Raw genomic sequence first — 26,799 nt, forward strand, 5'->3', positions numbered from 1 at the left:
AAACGCAGTTGAACGGTGTCATTGACAGGAAAGACATTTTCATGTACATATACTAGGCTGTCTCGACCTTGTCTGTGTAACCCAAACACTACTATTTGTGGCTATAACGGGTCTCCGGACCGCTGTATTAACAAGAGTGATTTAATCAGGCTAGTCTCACTCTCTGTGTTGGCCCACTACAGGTTACGGCCACGTCACGCCCCAGACGACCGGAGGGCGAGTCTTCCTGATGTTCTACGCCTTGTTCGGCATGCCGCTGATGCTGGCGTGGCTAGCCGACATCAACCGTCTGGTGGGCCGCCTGCTGCATTTTCTGGTCGGGAAGATCAACTCGGTCGTGCGCCCGGAGCTGCCCGCCGATAAAGCACGGAGGTGACAACTGTCAGAAAGTTCCGCTCGATATTTGAATGTGTGGTCTTGTATGTACAGCCAATCACGTACTATGTTCATTTTGAGACTCAGGAAATCAACTCAAACAAATAGGAAAAGCTAGTGTTCCAGTAGAAGTCATTCCGTTGTGCAGCGCGTTATGTGTTAGAATTTACCCCCAAATACAACATAATGCATTTACGACTCATTGGACTTACTTGATTTGTCCTTGACTGAGAAATATCAAAACTTCATTTGAATGCACATGAAATACTTCTAAATCTCGGCTAGGCCACACTGACTTCGTCATATTGATGACATCTGCGTGCATCAATTTTCGTCCGTTTAAAAACGTTTAGGGCCATATTCTGGATTGTACAAAAAAGCTGTAAACTGAGGAAATATATGCTGTAAGTTCTAAAGGGATATATAAGAAAACGGATACATATGTCATATAATGCATGTCTCTTTTCCATAAAATTAATGTGTATAAATATATTGTTTTTTATATTTTTTAGGTTCGATCATTTTTAAAACTTTCCTAGCCATCTGTATTTCAGAATGAAGGAAAGTGGGCTCCGACCTTAGTACTGAATACTGATACTTCTTCTTAACCAGTTGATGATCAATTTGTCACTTTTAGTGATAAGTGTCCATAGTAGTCCAGATCAATTGTTTATTTCCAAGAGAAATGTCCGTCAGTAGAACACAGTAAGGGCGTGCCATCATCGACTGTTGACCAATCATGTGCAACCATCTTTTCTTGCGACCAGAGTTCCAGTGTGGGTGATCGTGCTGCTATTGGTCATCTACCTGCTAGTCGGCGCTGGTGTACTGTGCTTCTGGGAGGACTGGACGTTCATGGACAGCCTGTACTACACGTACATAACCGCCAGCACCATAGGTGTGTTTGTAGCAACTTGTATGGTTATGTCATAGGTTAAAGGACGGCACAACAAGTTAGTTAGGACGTCTTTGTCAACATCACGTAACATTGTGACAGTGTAAGTCAATCTGGATAGAGGCAGAAATCCTGTCCGAGAAAATTAAGAGGAACAGAGGAAGGCATTGATATCTGAAATATGACAATGGCCTGAATATCTATCCCGACTGATGGTAAAGGTCACAGAGGCCAAGTACATGGATAATTTTCATGTTGTTGTTGTGTTGTTGTTGTTGTTTTTTTTTTTTTTTTTTGCTGTACAGCAAACATCTGCGCCAATAGCGGTACCTGGAGTAAGAGATAGAGCAAGATGAATTTAGTTGTTGGGGAGAGAAGAAATAAGTACTCTCCAAGCAGAGGTCGAATCGCGCAGATATAGTAGTAGTGCAATTTTTTCGACTACTACCTGCGCGATTCGACCTCTGCTTGGAGAGTAGAAATAAGTCGATCGTGACGCCGGAAGTTCTCTAATTTGTGCCACCTGTTGCACTCCTTTGTTTCCTCTGCAGGGTTTGGTGACATAGTCCCCACCAAACAGCTGTACGTGCTGATCGTGTTCCCCTACATCCTGCTGGGACTGTCCCTGGTGTCCAACTGCTTCAGACTCAACCAGGAGGCGGTAAGTTACCCAGCGTCTATAGCTTCGGTTAGGGAAGTCCATTGGATAGGACCTTAAATGGAGGTCCCGTGTTTGAGGAGAGCCAAGCCTCGACCACGTTAAAAAAAGTAGTGCCCATTCCGACGTAAGTGAATCATATAAATCTGTCCGGATATGCCGTTTAACACAAACCTGGTGTGATGTGGTTTACCGTGAATGCAATACAAACAAACAAGCACACAAGTGCAACGCACTAGTAATATGAGGAGCATAATATACGAAATATAAGAAAACCACATCTACGTGTACATGTATCGTTGTGTAAGATCTTATCCTCAGAAATATCAAGGCCTGTAAAATATACATATCCCTTATTGCTATATGGCTAGGTGACATTGATATCTATACACAAGTAATGCATTGCTGTATACAATGGAAGAAATCGACCCTTCACAAGCGTATTATTTCCGTGGTTTACGTACACGGATGCCCAACATAGATAACTCCACAATGGTAACAGCCAGCGCTGCAACTTCAGACTTTCAACATAAAATTCCACGTTCACCTTCAAACATACTATTAGTATAGTATATCTATAATTTTGTTTTATTCCATTTTATTTTGTTTATTTAAAAATGTCGATGCCTTTCCCCACATGAATAGGCCCACTGGGTTGACGAGCGTTTCTGCGGCGCCCGGCGGGTGTACCGGCGGGGCGCGTGCCCGTGCTGCGGGCTGCTCAACACACAGAAGATGAGACCGGAGGACCTGGTCCTGGTGCGGAGGATGGCGCTAAAGTGGCGCCGCATGTCCGAGCACCGTAAGCACACCGTGGTGTACCTGCTGCCCATGTGGATGGTGTGGGATGACTTGGAAGAGGACACACAGAACCAGACGCCTGCCGACTCCGGCCGCAGCACGGCTACCACCCCTGATCATTGACGGGTCGTTATTACTGCACCACTCACCAGTCACCACGCACGATAAGATTACCAGAAATATCAGAAGCCAAAAAATACTACCAACTCTTGCCAAGGAGGTTCTAACAAGCATAAAGCCTACTTGCCCTCTGACAATCAGTTTTTATGTATCCACATATGTGGAACGACTGCTACAGACTGCTGATCGCCATTGGTTAATGACCGGTGCACGGGCAACTTAGACACCATCTTAGTCCCTCTTTGAGGGTATGGGCGACGTCCTAGCCTTTATGAAGTCTACATATGTACATTTTGTCACGGATAGATATGGTAGACCTGAATTCACCTGACAAGCATTACCGACTCTAAAGCACTAGAACAGAAAACAATTAAGTGCACAAAAACCTTTATTGTTGCGCCATGACTGACAAGATAGACGTAAAAGTTACTAAAACAAATATGGAGCCCAAACACAGAAAATGTAAACATTGCCTTTATTTGTAGTAACGTTAAATTATGACAACGTTGATGTTTATAACCAGGGTCATCAATAGCGTTGGTAGTTTCCTACTACTGACAACACATTTCACGTATCTATTCGTGTGTGAATACTCAGGATAGTCAGTGACACCGACGTTATAGTGATAGCCTCGGCACCAGGCTAACGCTGGTTGCGAAACGCCGTTCTTCGGGTATGGTCCTTTGTTTGTTACCTTCCGGCCTCAAACATGTACACTGCAGCCTCGGACACGCCCTGAAACTAATCTACACACCAGGAAAGGTTTCCATTGTCCGCCAGCTAACCTGCCTGGACAGTGCCAGGCCACCCCGCACACAATACATCACTTGCTGTATTAGATATCAAATAACGTCATTCCTGATTAACTTCTCATAATCCTTCTTAATCCGAAGTACAAATGAAAAGGTTTTAGTGGTTGCTATGGTGACGAGCGGCACCTTGTCGGTAGAGGTCACGTGACTTCTCTTGAGCCTGATTAATGGTTGTTATTTTGTGTGGAAAAGGGCTTAAATGATAAAGTTGGGTCAACTCGATTTGAAGGAATGGCTTGCTGTGCATACATCACCATTAAACTGACATCGTACACCCTGTCATATTACCAAGGACACTTCTTATTTTGCCACAGCGCCGAAATGCTGTATATTTTATCATAAAGTTTCAGTTCTCAGAGAGAATTGTATGCAAAAAGTCGATCGATGCAGTGGTATTTTCGCTGCCATCATTGTCATACATTCCATGATCACCCTTTCAGACTCCTCCAGAAGCCTGGATGCCGAGACTAACGTGACAATACCAGCTGTTACGAGCCCGTGGGATCACCGACACTTGTAGCCACCCGTCCACGGGCCATACCTGCCACTTCAGGTGCTCAACACTCCTGCAAATGTTTGCAAATGGCGCTCAGATTCCGACAGATAAGGCGTTCTGTTACATGCTGCCGACCTGGACACATACGCCTCACAGTCACAGGCATGTTGTGTCATCCTGGTTCCAGACAAAGTAATTTTGTGGTCAACAAACTCGCGGTGTTGCGCAACGAAAACGTCATCGCATCCAGAACACAAATAGAAACATGTCATGGCGAACTTTCTTTTTGTCCGACATTAATACAGTATGTTGTCAGATACAAAGGCGGAGCCACTGGTAGCGATCCACATACTCAGTTATCACGACCACGTATGTTTTACACAGCTGGACATGAAAATACAGCTACAGACTGTCAGAACATCTATTAGTCAGATTGTTCACGTGTGACTTTCCTATCCTGTTCCCTTTGTGACGACGCCACTTTTGCAGGGTGCTCAATTGGTTGCCAGTTCTTCCCTCCCTTCCACACCTAATCCACCTGTCTTTGACACGACTAAGCCGAGTGAGTAGGATTCGGGGTTGGGCAACTTTCCAGAGGCTGTTGAAAAGGGCGTCCAAATTGTCAAGTGTCACTGGGGAGGCGTCTGTCAGGCGGGGCAGGGATTATCGTCACTGAATAGAGCATCAAAACAAATCATTTGCACCCAGGTGTCACAAACAGGAATCTGAAATTGATAATGACTGCAAAACTACAAAGAAGAAAATTGTTTTTATGTCATGATTGTGAAGACAAGTGGAACTTTAAAAAGTCGTTTGATATAGATTTTGTCTACGGTAATCTCTCATCCTAAACTGCCCACCACCGACATTCCCTCACACCCACACCACATTACTACATGTGTTGGGAAAAGACGAAAAACGAGGATGATCGAAAAAGAACGAGGATGTCTAGTGGTTAGTCCCCAGTTTTGAAGAGTGACTGAAGTGTGTACTTATGACCTAATGAAGCCGTAACAATGCCCGGCGACTAATCTCTGAGCCAATATACTCCAGGCATGACACTAGACAAGCGACAATTATCAAGAAGTACGGCTGTCATTCTGACAGACATCCTCTATTGTTTTGGTGACTGCTGTCAAAGGGATTAAACACAGACTGCTTCGCGTCATTTTCCCTTGCTTGATAGTATCGTGTGTGTAGTTGTTGTTCTTGTTTATCCATCTTGTTCCTGAATATTATATGAGACATTCAGTTGACAATTCTATGTGTCATCCCTTTTCAACTAGTATGGGCAAGACGTATTGGACAAGATAACACATATTTATGTGAAAAAACGCTTCCATTGTGAAAACCAGTGCATGGCTTGTTATGAATTCGAAGTTGATGGTTGCAGTTTTCATGTATTTTATAAAAAGCCCATTGAAAACGTATTGGAACGAATAATTTGGTATAAAAACTAGAGCTGCATAGTTTCTTTGTACTTTTTGTAATATCTGTGCCTGTTCGTTGACGTTGACCAAGAGTGAGCCCATAGTAAGGGTAACATTTACCATTTGGTTTAAATTACTACTAGTATTTTCGGCCAATAGTTAGTCTGGTGGAAAAAAATTCTGTGTATCTTGAATTGTTTATTCTCGCCGTGTTTGTTGCTACATTGCTACATTGAGTGTTTTTAGATCTGTCAACACCTAAGCCACAACTTTCCCGGATTTTCACCCCCGGAATTTTGACAGCCGCCGTAATACGACCCCCCATCCCGGACACAGAGTGGTCGAGAGGACCCGGAAACGTAAACCGAGCCAGCCAGCTTTTGGACACGGTTTAAGAGCACCAGCTTTCGTGTATCTGCTAACAATAATACTACAGGCACTCAGTAAAGACGTGTGTGCGTCCTTGCATCAAAGAACCTTACACACCTGTCGTCATAATTACAGAGTCCGTCAATAAAGACCTGGCCCTTCACAAAGGATCATGTCGGACGGGAACATGTTTTATCTCACTTTGTCCTTTTTTTCCTGAAAGAATGGCACGGTCGAAAAAACGGGCCAAAATAAAGGCCGGTCGCCTCGCGATCTGCGCTGCACCTGCCGCGGTGTAGCACCGCAAACAAACTGGGTAGTGATAAGAACATGGCGCTGCTCGCGTTGTTTGGACTGGTGCAAGTGTGGGTGGCGAAGTTGTTTTTGCCGTCACAAGTATACGCCATGACAAAGGATACCAAAATGTGGTGTGATTCAAAAAGTAGCCGTGTTGTCGAGTAGCGTCGCATAATATTCACAATTTGAGACGTCCTTTACTCCTTCTCCTTGTTCTCCCATGTTATTGACAAGCCAATAGCTAGAAACTGTTATTGTCCCGTCAGAAGGAAACATAATCTTCTACCATGCTTTGGTGCCTCTTCGTGAATTTGCATACCAGAGCTAGATTTTTCGTTGACAAATGGGTTATGAAAAGTGTCGAATTAAAGGAGTGTCGAATTTATGGTTTCTGGCGTTATGCATGTACCCTGTAAGGTTCAAACGTACAAAATATTTGCCATGGGCAATTAGAATTAACCGTCCGACAGCCATGTCAAGGACTGCATCCGGAGTATCTGTCAAACTTTAACCTGTCAGAACGGGCTAGAAATAAACTAACGTTTCAGTGTTGACAAAACGTGCACAGCGTCTCCTACCAACTTTACCGATACTATAGCCCCTTCTTGCACCTGTACATGTCTGTGGTATGTGGTGTGGGACAACACGAGATGTCCTCTGTCAAAATCCTCAGAACGTGAAAAAACACACAATCTAAGCTCACATTCACAGACGAATTGATAGAAAGATAGCGTGTAACTCATCTTACACATTCAAACCGCGCTAGCTACGGTTGCTGCTGTAGGGAGCGTGGTTCCAATTTTCCTGCATGACAAGTAGTACTATTGTCTGTATTGACATGCTTTTGGATCCTGGTTTCTAATATTAAATACCCCAACCCTGCCAAAATGCGCACGTCACGCTATCGTGTTTCGCTAAGGTGGTAACGTTACAAGTGATTGTTTATGACTACTACATGCACTCACTGGAAAATGTTTGAAAATATGGCCAAATGATAACGAATGATAGACTGAGCTCAGATGACGAGGATTTTATTTTTGGGCAAAACAAGTGCTGTCGTTACAGTTGTCAACAGGCTCCGGCTATCCGATGTCGCGAGGTCGGAAGATCTGGTGACAAGCTTGTTTGCCAGGCTACCTGTGCCCACGAAGAGAGCCGTGATTGGTCGGCCTGCAGGGACAATGACATTTATATGCGAGCACATGGCACTCAAGCCCCGCCAGCTGTCAAACCCGCAGTGCCTCCCCGACAGCCGACCTCTGCGATCGTGCCCCGAAAAACAGCGACTGTCAGTCACTGTTGGTCAACAAGAGCGAGACTTTCTGCACTTGTCGTCTGATCGGACGCAGAAGAAGGATCCTGACGAAACCCAGGAAACTGTTTCCCGCCACGAGGAGAGGTCTCTACCATTCTGACAGGCGAGACGAGGAAGGCATGAAAGCACGCCGCGGTAGGTGCATTGTTGTCTTTGTCTGCCTACCTGGTTAAGTCTGGGTCCCGCTCGGGCGCACAGGTAACAACGTCGCAAATAAAACGATTAATCGGCCCCAGTCTAAGATTTTTCTTGATCTTGTTTGACGGAAATGTCCTGAGTGAACTTGGCAGTCGTTTCCTTGAAATCCTTCCCGTATTTGTGGGAAGGGGAAGTGGAAAACAGGAACCATCGGAATGGGAAAGGTTGTTTTTCTTTGTTTGACACCTGAAGTTTCCTATAATCAACACTGACGTTAGAACTAGACACGATCGCCAAGAATCTCAGATCGTCAGCTCTGCTGTGTGGTAATGTTATCAAAGCTCACAGTCAAATTGTCTACGCATGTTTTCATTTTTGTGTCTTATTAAGTGTTTTGTGTGCTCCCAGGGGAAATGGCAAGTATCGGTATGGCTGTCGTTCTTTGTTTTCGTCAAATGTCTTGAACCAGTCGGGAGGTTGTACACAATTCACTGTACCCAGGTACAACTGCCAAATCACACCAGCACTATAACAACTGGGCGTTATTTTAGTGTTTGTGGGCAGGGAAGTAGGCAGGGCCTGTGGTGTTGTTTATCTTTTACCTGTCTTCGCGGTGAGCCTGGTATTTCCGCCCACCCCTGCCACATATCTGGCCGTCACGTCCACCAGAAGTTATCGTATCTTTCTCTCTTAAATAGCCGAGGCAACGGCTGTTTCAACATCAAAAGGCAATTTAGTCAGACAGACAGCGAGATTCGATTTTGGATGTTTTGTAAGTATGGAGGTTGGGCCGCTAATTGCCAGACCACGAGGCTGTGCTGCCATTGTTGTCTTTGTTTGAGAAGTGTTTTACCTGCGGGGGTCATGCCGTGACAGTTGTAACAGTTGGTCGCCTCGAAATGTAGACCACGTGGCCTGGCAGGGTTCGCGGTATGCTATTTTCTTTCTTGGTTTGTAAGGTCAATGACGGAGTAGGGGCGTTGGGGATGGTAAAAATGTGGATATCATCTTACTGGCAAATACACCATCGGTCTTTATTGATGTTATTTATAATCATTCATTAAGCTAATGACACCAGGAGGTTGAAAGCCCATCCCCTCTCTGGCAACGGTTTTGTGACATTTGTTATCCAATGTCAGAGGCTGACGTGACATTGTAAAAATAAGATCGTGCACAAGAGGTCTTTATAGACTGGCGACACCTGCCATCGGCGAGCCCCTCAGAGAATCCTTCTTCATTGTAGAAACAAGTCCTGCGGGTAGTTGTCAACATTACAGCATAAGGTAGTTTGTCAAGTACAGGAATCTGTTTTTCATCAAACGCCTTGGTATTACACGGGGACAAAGCACCGAGGAATTTCAGCGTGAGCGTCAATACGCTATTTTGCTTGTTTTGTCCGCCACTTTTCACTTTGTCAATCAGATACGTCGTATCAAGGTCGACTGTGGTTTATTGTACAAAAACAGGACTTTGTCCGACCAAGGAGGTTAAGATATAAACCGTCCTTCGATGATCCGCCCCCAAAAGATCAACGCAACTGTGGAACCATAGCAAACAATGATATTTTGTACGGTTATGTCTTCAGATCTATAATCACTTTACAAACAATAACAACAATTTCCTCTATAAGTTGCTTCTTCCCCCAGTAACGTCTGTATTCGTTGTGATCTTGTCTTTTTCTGTCATTTTGTGGAAGCGGGTTTTTCTTTAATTAATCAGCTGGAACACGGGATCCTTCAGTATCGGTTGGGTCAACAGCTATCAATTTCCATCTGGTTTCCTTTGTCTAGGAATTGAGCTTTAATTGGTCAGCAACAATAGAATGGGCGAGGCTATTGTTCTTGCCTAACCGTGCTGTTCTGTTGAAACACCATCTGTTTTTGAAGCACTGATCATAATCAGGCATATTTTGTCTGGGAAATTGATATTGACCGCCCAACAATATTCATTCCTATCTTAATGCCCATTCTCATGATGAACTCATTTTACCTTTGTACAGTGATCATCTTATAGGGTTGTTTATGTACTTCTATTTGTAACCAGGGAAGCTCTTCTATAAAAGTGTATGACAAACCTTCTTGTTGTGACAAAGACGTTGATAAAATGATGACATACAGGTTTGTTGTTGAGTAACCACCGCTCCAGAAACAGGAACACGTATAGCAACTCAGGGTATGGTGGATAGATTCCCAAAGTTTGTGTTTTGGGTGTTCTAATGATACTATTATCTCTTGAAACTGCCATACCATATGTTGTTGCACTTGACGGTTATTAAAAAGATGAGTTTTGTATAAGAGTTATAAGAATGACCCCCACATTCCGAATGGTATGTCCAGGTCGGTGAGAGTGGCGTCACTGCCAGCCACATGTGACTCGGTTCCTATATAAAACTTGTTGACGGATCTCCCTCATTCCTGACCTGCTATGTCATAATTGTTGCGCATATTCTACCTTTTACAGCGTCCCGTGAAAATAAAGCCATGAAGTACCGCGAAAGGTTCTACGGAGAAGACGAGGAGTTGTTCAGTTCGGGAAGTCGTCGCCAGCGACAGGACAGCGTGGCCAGGAAACGCCGGGGAAACCTTCCCAAGGAAGCTGTGCAGATCCTGCGGGCTTGGCTATACGATCACCGCTACAACGCCTACCCTACGGATGCAGAGAAGTTGGATTTGGCTCGGGAAGCTGGTCTCACTGTGTTGCAGGTGAGTTCACCTGTGCAGTTTTGACAGCTGCCACTACCATGGATTAGTAGTGGATTTCGCTATATCAAAGAGGATTTTATATATTACCGAACTGTTGACCTGGATAACGACATAAGACACATAACAGATAGGAATATTTTTGTGTGTGTGCATGTGGCATCTACAATGAACGAATTCATTAGCTGGCTACGTTTTAGGGTTTCTGCAATGGCCCCGAAAGGGCTTGAATTCGAGAAAATTTTGGTGATGACAGGAAACAGGGAAACTCGAGAAATCCTTTTTGTATCCCCAGATAAAGCTTGAACACGATACTTGGTAAAACTCCATATTGGGTTACAGGTGAGAAAGGCTCTTCAAATGGGGCCGTGTCAACGGTAAACTACTGGAGTGGTCCCTGAGTGCATGGGGGCGGATTTGTGATACATATAAAGTGTTGAAAATATAGTTGTTATCAGGTTGTTATGATGTTTTATTTATCTTTATCATGTGTTGTTTATGCAGGTTTGTAATTGGTTCATCAACGCCAGGCGACGTATCCTCCCGGACATGATCCGGCGGGATGGTGCCGATCCAAGCGAGTTCACCATCTCCCGCCGCACCAGCGCCAAACGTCAGGGCAGTTACGCCGACACGTCCTCCGAGGACGGGCGGTCAAGCCCCGAGACGTCTCCAGAGCCGCCTCCTTACCCGACGTGGATGCAGGAGATGCTGGAGGGAAAAATGAAACAGTACAAGTCGGACGAGGACGTCCCGGGCAGCATGACGCCCCCTGACTCCCCACACCACCAGTCTCACCCACAGCCACAGCTACGCGCAGATGACAATTCCAACTGTCGGGAAGGGTTGCACGAGGCTCTGGTCAGCAGGCTGGCGGAGAAGCTGAGGAGACAAGACCACTGGATCCACGCGCAGAACGAGGCACCTGTCCTGTCGTCACAAATACCTGTCAATCACGCCAGTAGGCTGCCCACCAGCGCCACTCCTCCAGCATCCCTCAGCTTGTGTCATGACGTCATTCGAGCGGACTGTACCACACAGACATCACCGGTGGACCTGACGACACAAAGAAAAGAAGTCTGCACTTCTTGTATGCTGGGAGGGAAGTGTCCATCACACGCCCAGCCTGTCGGACATGAGTCACAAACGCCACCACCGACACCTCCCGGGGAAGAGGACGACATGTTCGGGTGCCTGCGCCTTCTGGTGGACGTGGCTGTCAGTCAGATTCAAGAGCATGCTGGGAAAAAGAACAACTCTGCTCCCTTTCACATCACTACCTAGTGCACGGCAGAAACGTGCAGGACAATGGGCTTTAATATAGGATCGCGCCAAATTTCGACGGAAGTTGCATAGACATTTTTAAAAGGTACGAAAACAAGTTCCAAAGTTGCCACATCGACTTGGCGCGGTCGTAAACAACGTAGCCCGAAAGACTCTCGCACCTTGGGACCAAATAGAGAGCATGTGACGACGCACGCCTTGGAACCTCGCCAGCCCTGCCCCGCTCCGCACACAAGGCATCCGGGGAGCGGCTTGGGTCAACCACCGGCCAATATCAGATCGAGCGCTGAGTCAATAAGCAAGTCTCAGACGGGGTCCAGAGGTCGCTCAATAGTCCAGTAGTTTAACAAAACAACTTTTAATTGTTTAAACGTTGTCTGTTCTATACACTAAGTGTACGTTATTAGTGGCTACTTTGTTTTCTAAGCGGACTATTTTTTCATGTTTATAATATGTTGATTTATCGCAATGCTGAAATGACAATCGACGGAGTTGTAAATTTTAGCTTATACAACTGTACAAATGTTGACGCTCACCCTGATTTTTAAAAAATGTGAAATTCTAATGAAATTTAGAGCGGAGAGTACTACATGTAGTATGTTGTAGTAGCGATGTTCATTAGTGTCTTCTGTAAATATCTTCCCCCAGTTCAGGTTCCATAGGCTGTGGTGGGGTAGACATGTAACATATGTGGTGAAAATACACTTTAAAAACACATGCATTTGACAGCTTAATGTTTGAACATTGTATCAAGGTCTGTTGACACATCTAATCACCCTCCCCCTAGCGTCTAGGTGTGCACTCTTTTGATGTTTGCCGTTCTACTTTCGTCCGGCTCTGTTTGCACATTTCACCCGCGTTAGACTGGCGACAGGGTTTCTACTCGTAAACAGTGAGAGCGGGCAAGGTAGCACACCTGCCGAGAACAAAGAACACCTACTACTGTACAAAGCGAACGTTCATTTATACCCAGGTGATTGTGACATGAGCCTGTACACAATATTGCTCCATGAAATACGATGTTAAGGGGAGAGTCAAATATAACATTAAGAATTCTTGCATTGTGAATTTCTCATTAAATGGCAGTGGTCGAACCTGATATTAACAAATATTGATGATCTATCGTGTATATGTATCAGACGATTGGAATTTGTATAGTTGTCGTTTTGGATTGCTTTCCGAAATAAAGGAATGAATTGATATACGGAACTCAATTTTGTGTTAATCGCTATCATTGGCGTCACTTCACAAATTAGTACGTGATAGGTGAAGTTGGGGATAAAAAGGGGCGGGTCTGTTTTAAACACAAGTTGTTCCTGTTAATTGCATTCTCTAATGCTTAAGCTATATGCAAATGCAGATAAAAAATCAAGTTTATATTCCCCTTGATAGCTTTATGGGTTGCACAAGTTTTATGAACTGTAAACAATGTCTACCGATATAGTTCCAAAGGAATGAAAACAAGTTTTATCTGGTGTCCATGGAGACGATAGTCGTCAGAGGTTCTGGTGCGGAGCGTGTACGGAGGAGGGTGATAAACAGCTGCAGGTGTTTCTCTTCCCTTCCTCTCGCGTTCCCGGGTCTTCTGTACATCATCGTCTTTCTAAACGTCAGCAGTTCAAGCCGAAATCTATTCATGCTGCTAAGGAGATGTCAGATTCTACAAAATAAAGTCTAGTATTGAGCACATTATGACGGACTGTAAAGTCAAGGACAGGCTAAATCAAGGATCATTAAGGGTTGCTACTACCAAAATCCTAAATGGTCGATACCACAGCGCCACTTAGTGTACAATGGCGAAACCGCAGTCAGGAAGGAAGGCCAGTTGTGCGTCAAGATGTTTGTATACATAGGGAATGCAAATATCAACTTTTATTCACCAGGTGACCAATATTGGTGCAAAATCATAAATTTTTCCATGACGGCCTAGAGAATGTGCTTAGTAAGACCCCCAGGCTCCACACATGCCCCTGCTCTCTCAGTTGGTACACGAATATACAGATGTTATTCTTCAAGCAGAGGTTTCGGTCGGGGAGCTAGTGCCTACTAGTGGTGGTCACGCATTGAAGGGGGTTGACGGATCGTCATGATTTTTGGAAAGAGAGAACACAGGACATTATGCATATGAAGACCTAGTTTGCATATTCAAAGAGAAAATGCCTTAATCCCATTGTGGCAAATCCTTACTCATGACGGTTGGAAGTTTGGACATTAACTATGCAAATAAGGACAATTATTTGCATAAATTATACAAAATGCTTATGTCGTAGCCTTTCTTAAAGTAGATTGTGTTCGTCTGTTGTACCTTTAGATTAGCTACAAAGCAGCAACAGTTTCAAAGCTATAACGATACAAATAATCAAAACGCCTGCCACTTAGCCACATATACCATTGTGTTGTTTCCATAACAAGTAGTCCTTGGCTGATGATAACGCAAAGTTACCATTGTTCCATCACATGAATATTTCATTAGAAACTTTCAGTTAATTTCTTCTTTGTATTGTGGCGACCAGTTGTGGGTGTTAGGTCTCTACGTGCCATATCTTGAGTCGACCAGACACAAGAGAAAAATTTACTTGCTGTATTTCTTCAGTTTGTTGGTATAAGCCATGTCATCTGAAGAATCGCCAGGGAAGTCTCAAGACCCACCAAACAACAACGTAGACGCAAATGGCGTAGATCTGAAGCCCCGGTCACCTGCAACGAAAGAAGGATGGACCGACGTAAAGGAAAAGAGACGAAAAAAATTAGTGCTCGCCCTGAAGGAGTCGTGGCCTCACGTCAAACTTGGCGTTATCCTCGTCATCTACGCCATGTTCGGCGCCGTAGGATTCTGGTTGATAGAATACCATCATGAACAAGCGCTCGTCGCCAACTTCACGGAAGCGAGGAGTCAGCTGCTGAGGGACATGTGGAACGTTTCTCAAGACTTCACCGGGGACGACTGGGAGGAAGAGATGACGACCTTGGTGATGAGGTACGAACACACCATTGTGGAAGCGTACGACGGCGGGATCGACCCTCGGGGGGTGACAGCAGGACAGGCTGAGCTGAAATGGGATATAGCCGGTTCTCTATTCTTCTCTGTCACTGTGTTTACCACAATCGGTGAGTTAAGTTAACATGGTCATTTTATCACTATGCCCGCCCAGGGAAGAAATGTCCTCAATAAGACTATTCATTACAGCTTTGTGCCTCTTTGAGAAAGAAAACGGCTTAATAATATCTTCTATCTGACACGCGTAATGTCTACTTTACCTAGCAGTATTAGCATTATAAAAATATGCGTCCTACTTCCTTGTAAACCGTTATACATGAAAAAAAAATATTTGCACGGATTCAAAATCCTCAACTATGTGGTTCCAAGTATAACAAAAAATAAGATGAATTATTTTGTTGAATTATTAAAGAATCATCACAAGTTCTTTAGTACACAGACATTACAATGGACCAAATACAAGACATGTAACGTTATGTCCGACCCAAGCTGAAACCGCCCATGGCTGTTCGTGTGGTCAATCATCATATATCATTATCTTGCATGAGCAAGTGTAATAAAAATGTCGAGGGATAATGGGTTCGCTTTTCTCAGTGATCATGAAGAATAGACAAAATGTCAGCTGTGTTTTCTCGCAAACGAAGTCCAACCTTATTCAGGGCCTGGTTTATACACGCCGTAGAATCGTTGTACGACCGCAGGCTAAGATTCATAAGGGCATTCTTGAGAAAGTCGTGCATATTCCCTTCCAAGTTCAGCTGTCGTTTTAAACGGAAAGGCTGCTCAAGACCTATTTCTGTCACAACCTGCTTTAAAATTCTACAAATTGGCACAACACCTTATGGTGAATGTGACGGCGCCGTAATGTTTACATGGATGGGAGGCTGTGTCTGCTAGGTGCAAGTCTAGTGACATTGGACTAGAAAATGGCCAAAATTAAGCGGAGGATCCTAAAGTGAAGTGTTGTAACGTTAAACAAAGGAGGTGAAGTACCTGGCACAGTGCATCATGTCAAAATACTACATGAAACAGGAGAGCAAGCTTTAAGAGGCATAAAAATATCCGAATGGGAGGAAATAGTCGAACTGACCAGTTCAGTTTGTGTGTGCTTTTGGACATATGTGTGCATAAGAATAGATAAACAATAATTAATAAAACCTACATTGTGCTTTCTCCCAGGTTATGGACACCAGACTCCCGCCACGGTTGCCGGTCGAGTCTTCTGTATCTTCTACGCTATTTTCGGCATCCCCATCCTGCTCCTTACCCTGGGTGATATCGGCGAGCTCCTAGCGAAACTCCTGAGGTACATCGCTGCAGTCGTCAACTCCAAGCTGAGGCCCAACATGATGGAGTCAAGGTAATTTTAGAATTCTGTCAGTACTGTACAGACCTGTGGACTATCGTATTTCCTCTAATGTACATTGTCAGTGAGGGGCGTATCTCAAACGCTTCTCTCCTGAAGTAAGATTTCAAAATAATTTAATCAAGGACCTCCTTGCTTTAATCATCGTCACAGTGCTCAAGCGCAGACTCTCATGTAACTAGCGTACTGTTAGTTACTACATGTAATAAGAAAAGCTACTAATGGTCGTGACATTGTTGAAGGTGAGACGTTGATAGAGTAAGACTGAATTAGGGCTATTCGCATAATCAGTGGGAAAAGATAGTGGACGTTTGTGAGTGCACCTCATCCAGTAGTGGTGTTTGATTCGCTAGCAAAGTTAGTCAGTATTCGTCTTCAATTATTATTCCTGCAGGAAGGACGACGTGCCTCTGTATGGTATCTTCACCGTGGTGTTCTTGATCATGAGCATGGGGGCCGTCGTCATGATGCAGATGGAAGACTGGACTTTCGAGCAGTCCTTTTACTTCATCTTCGTCACCTTCAGCACCATCGGCTTCGGCGACTTGGTGCCGCACCACAAGATGTACGCCTTGGGGGCGTCACTCTACTTCCTCCTGGGCATGTCACTCATCTCAACATCCTTCAGTCTGAGCCAGGAGGAAGTGGGAAGGCTGCTGAGGAAGTGGGATGTTCTCAAGGCGTCATGCAAGAGGAAGATGTGTCCGTGCTGCGCGAACCGCGTCGGTCCCCAGGAAGAGATGAACGGAGACCTGGAGCAGGACAACCCTGCTATCGGCGGCCAGGACAAGCAGACCCTGGTCCACAGGCAGACACAGATCGGCCTGCCCATCGGGATCATGAGGGGTGACGCTCTGAGCGAGGACAAGCCAAAGGAAGACAGGTTCCACTGAGACGAACCAAACACGCACGGTAGAAGAGCAACATTCCCTTTCAATTGCCCGGTCACCAATCTGCCATCTAGACGAATACAAGGCGATAGCAAAGACCAGTCAGTGTGATGAGACGCACAACACTTGACATTTTGGATTTGAAAATACATGTACTGGTAAATTTGAACATTTCTTTAATTTGGAACCGTACCATCTTGTCCTAGTATTTACTATGGGTTTGGCATGGTTGGCAAGAGTAGGTTGTCTGTTATGTATGTTATCGGTTTTAGCCCAACAAATAAAGTTTTTATTGATTTGGCAAGTGTCTTTTCAAATGCTAACTGACCAGACCAAAGCGGTTTATACCTAAAGATCTGGTTACACATAGCCGACCATTGACTAATGGCCACTCCCAACCTTCCTCCAACCATCACCCATGGTTGGGAGTCGGTTGAGGGCAAGGTCGACTGTACCGTTTTCTTTATGTGTCGTGGCCTATACATAAAGAAAATGGTACAAAATAGCAGTCGAAGCCTAACCTCTGCTTGGAGGGTAAGCATTTTGAGCTTGGCCATTAGTACGTCATTCCAGTTTTCTTTTACTGGGAAATGGCTGTCGCCATAAGATAGACATGGCCTAAAATTGGTCAGACTTCTTCCACCCTACTACCAACCTTCACCGGCTAGTAGTCAGAAGATCCTGAATGTGTAACCAGGGATAATATATGATGAAACTATACAAGGAAGTTCCATTCAGTTTTAACTGGCATCCAGGATGTTTTTAGACTGCTCTCAATGCAATTAAATAAACCATGTATTGTAACATAGGCTCCACTGTCCTTACATTTACAGCTGTTTAAAGCAAGAAGTTAACCCTACATCTACTACTACCGGTAGTATATATAAGTCAATGTAGATGTAATATAAGAAACCACTGTAATTTGTATTTCTGGTGTTATCAATAGGAGCTGTGCCTTAGCTAGAGCTTGCACGAGCATAAATGTGCAATAAATGCCCATTTCTGGTGTTATCAATAGGAGCTGTACCTAAGAGCTTTCACGTGCATAAATGTGCAATAAATGTCCTTCATTCATTCATTAATGCTTACATTCTAAGAGAAGGTGTGATGATAAAACATGTATATTGTGGCGCACAGTTGTATAGGCATCAGCAAGTTATGGTTTAGAGCTAGATTGTCAAGTTACTTAGTATATGTCTCCTAACAGTTATTCATTCCTGATAGTGATAAGATTCCAAAGCTACATGTACAGTGTAATGCTCAACCTTGCACACTCCATGGATGCCAAGTTTTATTGGTTGCCTGGAAAGTCATGAGCCTAATAAAGCCTGAAAGAGTGAGTGAGAAAATGCTTTAGCAAAACTGCTATTTTGCAGTAATGTACATTTTTGTCAAGTACTATTATTCCCTTATAACGGAGATGGGCGCCACCCTATGCATCATCGGGCGCAGGAAGGACTTTGACTTATTCTTCCCTTGATACAAATGCATGCACCCCTCACTTTTTCAGGTTTGTTTGAAAGTGCATGGAATACATTATCCAACCGATTTCTGACATGCAGTGAACCAATAAGCGGTGTGATTTATTGAATACATGTCATGTGGTAGCATTCATATCTGTAAGTGTAAGATAGAATGAAATCAAACTGAGAAGACCTAGGAAAAAAGTTTTCTGGTTAGCCCACCAAAAACCTGCTAAGCCTAGACTTTTTAGGGTTGATGAGTAATGAAGTTGAAAACTTCCTGGTTTGAGGCAAGAACAGTTGGAAGAATGTGTAGTAAACATTGTTCTTCTCTTTTTTTCAGTCTGTAATTTTTGTGCTTGTATGATATCTGTATTGTTACAACAACAACAATATACATGTGCCAGCCTCCTGATGCATTTCGTTTCACATTATTAGACTGATTTGTTTATCAAAATTGATTTTTTTCTAGGCCTTTTTTTATTTATGTTACATTTATTCTGAGCCAGGTACAGACAGTTAAGACTAGAATCCAGTCTTGTTTTAGTCTGCTTCCAGTGTCCCTACCCTAGCTGTAAAGCCAACAAGGCTAGGGACAACTACCCCCTGTATTGCCAAAATGTATCAAAATTGCATCATTGTAAACAACGTCTTTCAAAATTTCATGTTTCGTGGTTTACCACTGTGCACACTGTGACAGTAGATTTCTGTTCAAATATGACACAAATATCTCATAAAATATTCATAGGGTGATAATTTGGCACTGAGTATGCTTTGTTAAAGTATAGATGGCATCAAGGGATGGTACAGAAGCTTTAATTGCAAATGAGAAAATGTCCCATTGGTCAACGTATAAGAATGCACAAGACATTTGACAGCTGCAATTGTAAATGAGCAATAATAACTTTGTGTAGTACTACTATGTGGAAAGTAGATGTATGTCATTTCCACAGTTTGCTCATGTGTCCAGTGACATCTACACTGCATAAAACATTATACAGGTTCTGATGCCCTTACACCTGAACGGACCACTATTCTTGTCATTCAGGCTGATGGGTTACAACAGCATAAACTCTGCTGCCCTGAAAGAGGTTGCAATTGGTACTTTTTAGTGCCAACTATCTCATTCATTTGTTCAGAATTTTGTTATTTTACTACAGATTCCTTATCGCCCCTGCTGATGAGATAACGTTTTTAATAGCATGCTCTTGAAATGTTTTTGTAAGTCTACATTGTTGCCATACTGTTTTGTTTGCAATGTTGACTTGAGATATTGAAAGGTACTCAGAAAGGAAATATTTTCCTGATGAGCTTAAAAGATTTCCATTTAATTTCAAAATGTCACCTACAGCTGTCCAATGTACAAAGTAAATATAGTGATTATGTTTTGCATGTGTAATCCAAAAGTACTTATTAGGTTGGAGTTATTTGTGATGTAACTGAAGGCATATTATGTTTACAAAGGATTATACTTGCAAACTTGATGAAGAACATAATATTCAGCATGAAGCATATTTTGTAAAATTAGATACAGTCTAAAACTGTATTAAATCCTGTTTTTCTACTCAATTCTCAAACATACCAACAATGTATATGAACATAAGGACAAAGTGAAAGATTGATAAAAACAAAACAGGAAAAACAAATGTCACATTTGATGAACAGCCACATGTCAGCTGAGTAAAGACATTTTATAACACGCGAGCTTCCAGGAGATCAGACATTATCCATACCATACCACAAAAATTGCACAAAATTTTCCTTGCAAATTGCATAGACTTCTTCTGTACTGCCCACTGGATCATATCCAGCCTCCATCACACTTGAATTTATGCCACTCATGATTCAGAAATGAATACATAGGAAGACAATTCAATTTTGGTAAAAGTCAAAATGTTTTATAAAATCAACGGTAACATTGCCATCTTCCTTCAAATGATCTTGATAGATTAAGATAATAACTCCTTGTTGGCAGTACTGATAAAAAGCTTGGAAGTACATCCAAATAAGGACAATATTCTAACATCCCTACAATATCAAACTTAGATAGGCACAAGCTGCTCTAGTGGATAATGAAAGAAATCAACTGATCCATTGGGTTGAAAATTCACGTTTAAAAGTCCCAAATTAAAATGAATGCTATGTTGAGTCATCTATGTGATGGAACATCTAGATGAAAATATTTGTGTCATGTGTTCCTGAATCCACTCCTCCATTACCCCTTGCATGTACCAGTGGTTATACAGACTGTACCCTAACAACACCACACCTAAAGTCCAGCCCATAATGGAGTGTAGACAGGGTGCACTGGGCTGTTCCTGCTGAGAGGAAGACCCTGCAAAGGAAATAGGATAATTCAGAAATTCCTGTCCTTTGCTCAACTTTTCTATGAAGTGTTTGCTTTTAGCCTGATATCTATCTAATTTCCTATCCATGGTACCCTTCTTTAGTACCCATTGCCCTATCCTGAATCAGTGCCCTATCCAGAACTTGTTGCCCTATCTAGTACCCACTGCCTTTCCAGTACCAGTAAAAAAGGGTTCTTTGATAGGGACCAGGAAGCTAAATATGGATGGATACCAGGCTAGCATGTTTTGCCTGATATCAATGTACATTCCAATATCACCCTCTCCCAGCTGACTTTTGCTGTAACCAGTACAGCCTCTGGCATGGCAGGGGGGGGGGGGGGTTGTTAGAAGTAGGATGGCTGTTAATTATCATTAATGACGAGACAGATGCAGTGATAGACATGGTACAGTGTATACCACTTAAGATTTTGTTTCACAGCACAAAATATCAAGAAATCAGACTTGGCTTTGGAAAACTTGGAAAAGGCACTTCTGTCACCATTGATGGTCCCAACTTTGATGATACCTCCTATCCCTACTCCTATGCTGATTGTAACCTGAATGTCTCCATTGCATGTCTCCATTGTACTGACCACCACCATAGTTTGAATGTGACTGGTCATCCCAACGTTCATAGTGAAAATTGTCCTCTGCCCAATTCCCTGAAGAGTTTCTGTGATAATCATAGTACATGTAGTTGTAATCATGTTCTGTTCTCCCATAGTTGCCATAACCATCGTCCCTGTAGGGTCTATAATGGTAGCTTTCATAATGTCGTCCTCTACCCTCAAGAACATCGTGAGCACCTCCCGAGCGATGCCTGTCCCTTCTCCGTTGGTCGTAGGGAGCATAACGTCGTTCTCTGGAGGGCGGTTGGTCCCTTTCCCTTGTTGGTCCTTGTTTACGTGGTAACGGTAGCTTGGGAGGTTTAACCTCGCCACTTTGTACTCTGTACATCAATGACACATACAAGGTGATTATAATACTACATGTAGTAAAACGTATGAAGTGACATATTAATGACAGGTATGACAGGACGGATGAATGTTTCTACTATCTACTTAGACCAGTAGGCAGATATATATATAAATATACTACCCACAATGCACTTCTCTGCTGCAGATGCTCCAAGTAGTTCTCCCTCTCCAAGTCATGTCCTCTGGCTTTATTAAAAGCTGTAAATCATAGTATATAAATTGTAACTTTGCATTGAACATTTACAATGACTGGATGGGGATTCAGGATATACATGTATGTATCTACTATGAGCTAAAAAGGACCCGTGAAAGAGCAAGACAATACACTGATGCAAACAGTGAGTATTAATGCAACTGCCAGTTTAACCTGTACATTATACAATGTATAAGGATGAATAACTTTTTTAGAGGAACACAAGTGTGAAAGATGAATGATATGATTGTAGTGCCAGTGGAAGATCCATAATTTGGTATTGTTTTGTTGTTGTGCTTGTTAATTTCCATTTGAACTACTGTACATCAAAACGCTTTATAAGACTATATGTGCCTATCATGCTTCTTACTTGTTAATACATATTTCAATTGCAAAATATATACAAGGTGAAAACAAACCTGCTATTGCTTTTTCTGCAGTGAAGTGCTTGTAATCTATCAGATACCTGTGTACATTTGTACAGACAAAATTAGTACTACATACAGCTATAAAATATTTTTTACTGATGTAAGATATCCTGTTTCCTACACCCATATTGCTTTATTTTCAGTTAACGGAGATGTTAATTCTAGACCTTTAATGTGGACACAAATGCAATTTACTCCCCATACTTCTATGTAGTTTGGTGTCAAATGATATAGCAAAATTGAAGAGGATTACAAAGAAAACCCTTGCTCAGTGCCTTATTGGAGCTAGGAAAACTACACATTGTATACGCTGGATTCTAGTGTTTCAGCTTATGATTAACAGAAAAAAACTGGAATGTAAACACCAAGAATGGTGAAAGCAATCACGACTCTTACCTGCACACCAAGTACCCTGTTCTGTTCACTCCATGTGTGCAGTGGACACCTATTAGGCTGTCTGTAACAGGGCAAATCAATCACATCTACATGTAGATCATTTGTACATTACAATACAATAACTTTAGTTTAGGTATGCACATCAAAGATACTTGTGCCCACAACCTAGAAACAACCTAGCACAAAACTACACCTGTAACCTGAAATTGTTGTGACATCTACATGAAGTCAACATGGGCTATGTTTTACAATGTGGTCATGCCACCAGTAGTTGATTGAAGAACTGCAAAACATATACGTTTGTACATGTATAACCAGACTTCTTTCTTTGTCTTCCCCATTGAATCCATCATCTATCAAAAATGCAGCTTTAAGGTACATGTAATTTCATCTCACTAAATTTCACAGACAAACTAACAACTTATTGTATTTTTTGTTGACAAATAAGAATCAAGCATCCAACTAGTAAGTAATACATAATGTCAGTAATGTCAGAAAAAAAGTATCTTGAGCACTGCATCTACATACATTGATCTCAACCTTCACTCACCATCTTTATTTTCAGTCTCAAAGTTGTGGACTATACTTGCAAACCTGTTGTACATGTACAAAGAAACAGTTAAAATTCAGTAACAGGGAATGGGTGAAAGAAGCAAAGTCCCATTCTTTCTTCAACTCTTGTGATACTTTTAAGTTTTGGTTTCCCTCAATGCAGAAACAGGATAGTTTCACATCCCTAAACAAATACTATTAGTATGGAACATGCAGTACCTTGTCATTGGAAATACATGTATGTGTGATTTTTCAATTGGTCTGATAACAATCTGAAAGCTTCAGAGGGTTACTGGCAGATAAATAGCTTTAGATGTAAGTTCTGTCAATAAACAATGTGTTTCACTCACTCTTGCACAACATCATCTGAGGGCACCTCTTTCCCAGCTGTGAAAATTTTCTCATATTTGATGCCAGCTTTGATAATGTCCTGTAAACAGAGGAAACCACTGTAAAAATATATAGGACAACCTAAAGAAAAAAGACAACACCAAAAGAAAGAGTGTAGACTAACCAGTTGCAAGACAATGATTGCTTGATCTGTTCATCTTCAATGTCAATGTTACCAAAGTGTCATATTGGAGAGATACATGTAACGTTATATTCTATATGACATTCACAACCATATTGTGGACTACATAAAGGACAAAGTTGTTATGTACTAGATTCATTTTTGTTGGTACTACAAAACAAGCAGCACCAGTACCTGTTTATTGTAGTATCTGGTGGTAAAAGTGAGGTCTATAACCAGCCCAAGCCTGCCTCCCTGGTCTGATATACCCTGTATCATGTCAGGTACTGTGAAGCTGTGGAAAAATAAGACATCAAGTAATGCATGATAAATAAGACAAACAAGTTCTACAGTGTGTCAGGCTTGCCACTACCCACTGAGCCATATCATCAATGCATTGAATGATTGATTGGACATTTACTGATAAATGTATAAGGTATTCCTGTACTTCCTGTCAATAAGATCCTTGTGCACTATGGACAGAACACTATAATTTGACAGGACATTTCTGTCAGTAAGAACATTGATACTGTATGATACGTGTGCATATTCATAGTCATACTTCTGTAAAACTGAACTGTTTTGGCAAAAAATAGTAAACAAGTAATTCTGGTGTCTTCTTTTAATCGGTTTATGATAACCAAGATCAGATATGGCTACCAACAGAAATATCTCACCTATCTTCACTTGGCAGATTTGAACAGATGCCCTGAAACAAAAACAAAAAATGACCTAATTGTCTTATGACCTGTCTTACTAGTAACGGCACTGAACTTTAATCCAACGCAACTTTAATCCAACACTTTTCAGAACCCATCTGTCAGTCAAAAACTAGCCCCGGTATGCAAATTCCTTTGAGTGTTTTACAAAACCAGTAAGGTATACGACTTAAAACCTTGTAAGTTTGAGCTCACAAAGACCGCACGTTGCAGCGACTGGTTAATCAATCTTCTGGTATGTTTTCATGCCGTTAATCAAGCCGTGGGAGGAGGGCAGCGATTGTAATTTCAAGCAATTCTACTCTTTGTCCTCACATTACACATTAATCATCACAGTAAATATAGTGAAATATTAATAAACTGTCCATCCAGCACAACCAACATGCCTTGAAATGTCCCTCTTTAAAGTACAGGGCCAGGCTTTGTTACACAAATTCAGTGGAAATCCGAACACACGCCATTTTGAATCATATTTCAGCACGCCCCTTCACCCCTATTTATGAAAGTGATCACATCCAAAGGCCAGTAGGACGGATCTCACTGGCGAAACCAACAGCCCCCACATGATGGACGTACTGTAGGGAGTTTGTACTGTGTTTTGCGGGTATATTTTTTGGGAGCCATTCACAAACTACGTATTTTGCCACCATTTGCTTACCAAACAACTGATGAAAAGTTTCATAGAACGTCATAACTGTGTAGTAGAACAGCAGAACAGATTTGCCGCTGGTTGATGCATTTTTGGGCCGTGTTTTGATCGCGACTATCAGCAGTTTACTGACATGCCGATTTGCCAAACATTTAACCTTGAGTAAGTGCCTGCCAATTGATACAAATTTGTCATTGTAAATATGAAATCCATAGATAAACAGCCTTGTTATATTATTGTGTTGGATTAAAGTTCCACTGGGAATAGAATCCCAAGGGACTTGCTATCCGTTACACTCTGTTTGAAGTGTTATTTTCTCGCGACAACACAGAAAGTTGCAGGCCAATGCATGTGTAGCAATAGCCGGAGAAACATAGTAAACAATACACTAAACAGTTTTTGGAATGCGCAAAAGCCCGCTCGTTTATTTATGGTTCAGTTTTGAATACGCTGGAACGTGTTGGATTAAAGTTCAGTGCCGTTACATCAAAGACCAACAACATAACTTCAAGTGAATTTCAGTTGATATTTTTCTACATCTGGTGTGCAATGTTACAATTTCAGCCAGCACAACAAAAAAAATTCCCCTGCTGCAGATGAATGTAAATCAGAGAAACATATCATGTTACAATACAATAAGGCCAATAAAATCAATTAAATCACCTGATTACATGTGAGGAGGCTTATAATTTTGACTACACTATGAAGATAGAAACCCAGTTCTTCAAATTATATCGCTCACCACTTTGAGAGGTACTTTGAAGGAGATAAACCTGGTCCCTTCCATTTGTCTTCCCATGGGACTGTAATCTAGCCATCTGTGGGGAGGGGGTAAATAAAGCTACATTATTGTCGGATTCACACATTACACTGTATTTACAGTCAATATAATACATATATACTAGTAATATCTTGTGGTGAAAAATTATGGGAACATTTTTTAAATTCTAAAAGTAATTGTCTATCAAGGGTACTACAGTGAGTACTGACACTAACATATGTGTTACTGTACAACAAGCAGCTATCCTGTATTATCTTTTTACCACTCATTCCCCCCGGGGAAATACTAGTAATCTCCACTAGGCCCACTGCTATCCCCCGACCTAACCTGTGCTTGAAGAAATATTTTTATAATAGCTATATTTCGAAGAAGAAAGAAGGAACCAACAGACTGGACCCTCGAGGCGAGGCCGGCCCTCCCCCCGCTGTGAAAAAAAAATCGTGACCACGTTGCGTTGACAAGCACAGAGATTCACAACTAGCATTTTCATGTTCCTTGTATATACAAGACTTTACACGAACCTGTCTGGTATGCTTCTTGGTGGCATTTTGGCGCACTAAGAATCTCAAAGAATGGGAAAACGACTCTGAAAGTGAAACAGTCGGAGATGTCTCGAGCGCTGACGACACGACTACACAGGTTTCGGTGACGCCAGACTAATCTACTTTTACAGTTTTATAGGAGTCGACTGTTCCTCGATGAATCTCTATCTCTTTTCTTTTACATACGTACTAAAACATAAAAAGTGAATCTTGATACTCATATTTTGAAAATGCCAAGATTGATATCTGATTTACAACATCTAATGTATGCTTGTCTCTTTTTACAATTTCCTCATA

At 42.3% G+C, this 26,799-nt stretch overlaps 4 protein-coding genes across 8 annotated transcripts in view; 3 read left to right on the forward strand and 1 right to left on the reverse strand.

The window, feature by feature from the left end:
* The window catches only part of LOC118414315 (potassium channel subfamily K member 16-like), a 5,260-nt gene extending 2,059 nt beyond the window's left edge, over positions 1-3,201 (forward strand). The window contains exons 3-6 of the mRNA XM_035818284.1: positions 183-372; positions 1,143-1,273; positions 1,822-1,931; positions 2,574-3,201. Of these exons, the coding sequence (XP_035674177.1) occupies positions 183-372; positions 1,143-1,273; positions 1,822-1,931; positions 2,574-2,852 (710 nt within the window). The 3' untranslated portion in view covers positions 2,853-3,201. The remainder of the gene's footprint in view (positions 1-182; positions 373-1,142; positions 1,274-1,821; positions 1,932-2,573) is intronic.
* A 4,240-nt stretch (positions 3,202-7,441) lies between these two features.
* LOC118414309 (iroquois-class homeodomain protein irx-5-like) lies at positions 7,442-12,894 on the forward strand. Of its 3 annotated transcripts, none has more exons than XM_035818276.1 (3): positions 7,442-7,703; positions 10,167-10,408; positions 10,910-12,894. In XM_035818276.1, the coding sequence occupies exons 1-3, from the start codon at positions 7,688-7,690 to the stop codon at positions 11,687-11,689; spliced, it is 1,038 nt and encodes a 345-aa protein (XP_035674169.1). In that variant the 5' UTR covers positions 7,442-7,687; the 3' UTR covers positions 11,690-12,894. The 3 variants fall into 3 exon arrangements, with proteins under 3 accessions (XP_035674169.1, XP_035674167.1, XP_035674168.1); XM_035818274.1 differs by lacking the exon at positions 7,442-7,703 and adding an exon at positions 7,762-8,478; XM_035818275.1 differs by lacking the exon at positions 7,442-7,703 and adding an exon at positions 8,517-8,636.
* Positions 12,895-12,976: 82 nt separating this feature from the next.
* On the forward strand, positions 12,977-20,132 carry LOC118414322 (TWiK family of potassium channels protein 7-like). The gene is made up of 3 exons (XM_035818300.1): positions 12,977-14,797; positions 15,867-16,047; positions 16,448-20,132. The coding sequence occupies exons 1-3, from the start codon at positions 14,299-14,301 to the stop codon at positions 16,944-16,946; spliced, it is 1,179 nt and encodes a 392-aa protein (XP_035674193.1). The 5' UTR covers positions 12,977-14,298; the 3' UTR covers positions 16,947-20,132.
* Positions 19,633-26,670, reverse strand: LOC118414336 (RNA/RNP complex-1-interacting phosphatase-like). Of its 3 annotated transcripts, none has more exons than XM_035818324.1 (11): positions 26,482-26,670; positions 25,922-25,997; positions 24,489-24,520; positions 24,007-24,106; positions 23,651-23,730; positions 23,299-23,342; positions 22,749-22,809; positions 22,344-22,390; positions 21,857-21,929; positions 21,561-21,703; positions 19,633-20,741 (listed from the first exon to the last, which is right to left on the reverse strand). In XM_035818324.1, the coding sequence occupies exons 1-11, from the start codon at positions 26,505-26,507 to the stop codon at positions 20,560-20,562; spliced, it is 864 nt and encodes a 287-aa protein (XP_035674217.1). In that variant the 5' UTR covers positions 26,508-26,670; the 3' UTR covers positions 19,633-20,559. The 3 variants fall into 3 exon arrangements, with proteins under 3 accessions (XP_035674217.1, XP_035674216.1, XP_035674215.1); XM_035818323.1 differs by having other exon boundaries at positions 21,540-21,703; XM_035818322.1 differs by having other exon boundaries at positions 19,633-21,703.
* Positions 26,671-26,799: the final 129 nt, after the last annotated feature.

This window comes from Branchiostoma floridae, chromosome 4 (assembly GCF_000003815.2).
Source record: "Branchiostoma floridae strain S238N-H82 chromosome 4, Bfl_VNyyK, whole genome shotgun sequence".
NCBI classification, from domain to species: domain Eukaryota; kingdom Metazoa; phylum Chordata; class Leptocardii; order Amphioxiformes; family Branchiostomatidae; genus Branchiostoma; species Branchiostoma floridae.

Coding starts and splice junctions, on each gene's coding strand:
- LOC118414309 (XM_035818274.1), top strand. CDS start 8,070: ATGTTTTCATTTTTGTGTCTTATTAAGTGTTTTGTGTGCTCCCAGGGG. Junction 8,479..10,166: donor GATTCGATTTTGGATGTTTT/GTAAGTATGGAG, acceptor TACCTTTTACAG/CGTCCCGTGAAAATAAAGCC. Junction 10,409..10,909: donor CTGGTCTCACTGTGTTGCAG/GTGAGTTCACCT, acceptor TTGTTTATGCAG/GTTTGTAATTGGTTCATCAA.
- LOC118414322 (XM_035818300.1), top strand. CDS start 14,299: ATGTCATCTGAAGAATCGCCAGGGAAGTCTCAAGACCCACCAAACAAC. Junction 14,798..15,866: donor CACTGTGTTTACCACAATCG/GTGAGTTAAGTT, acceptor GCTTTCTCCCAG/GTTATGGACACCAGACTCCC. Junction 16,048..16,447: donor CCCAACATGATGGAGTCAAG/GTAATTTTAGAA, acceptor TTATTCCTGCAG/GAAGGACGACGTGCCTCTGT.
- LOC118414336 (XM_035818322.1), bottom strand. CDS start 26,507: ATGCCACCAAGAAGCATACCAGACAG. Junction 22,810..23,298: donor TGAGACTGAAAATAAAGATG/GTGAGTGAAGGT, acceptor GCCCTGTTACAG/ACAGCCTAATAGGTGTCCAC. Junction 22,391..22,748: donor ACAGGGTACTTGGTGTGCAG/GTAAGAGTCGTG, acceptor AAATGTACACAG/GTATCTGATAGATTACAAGC.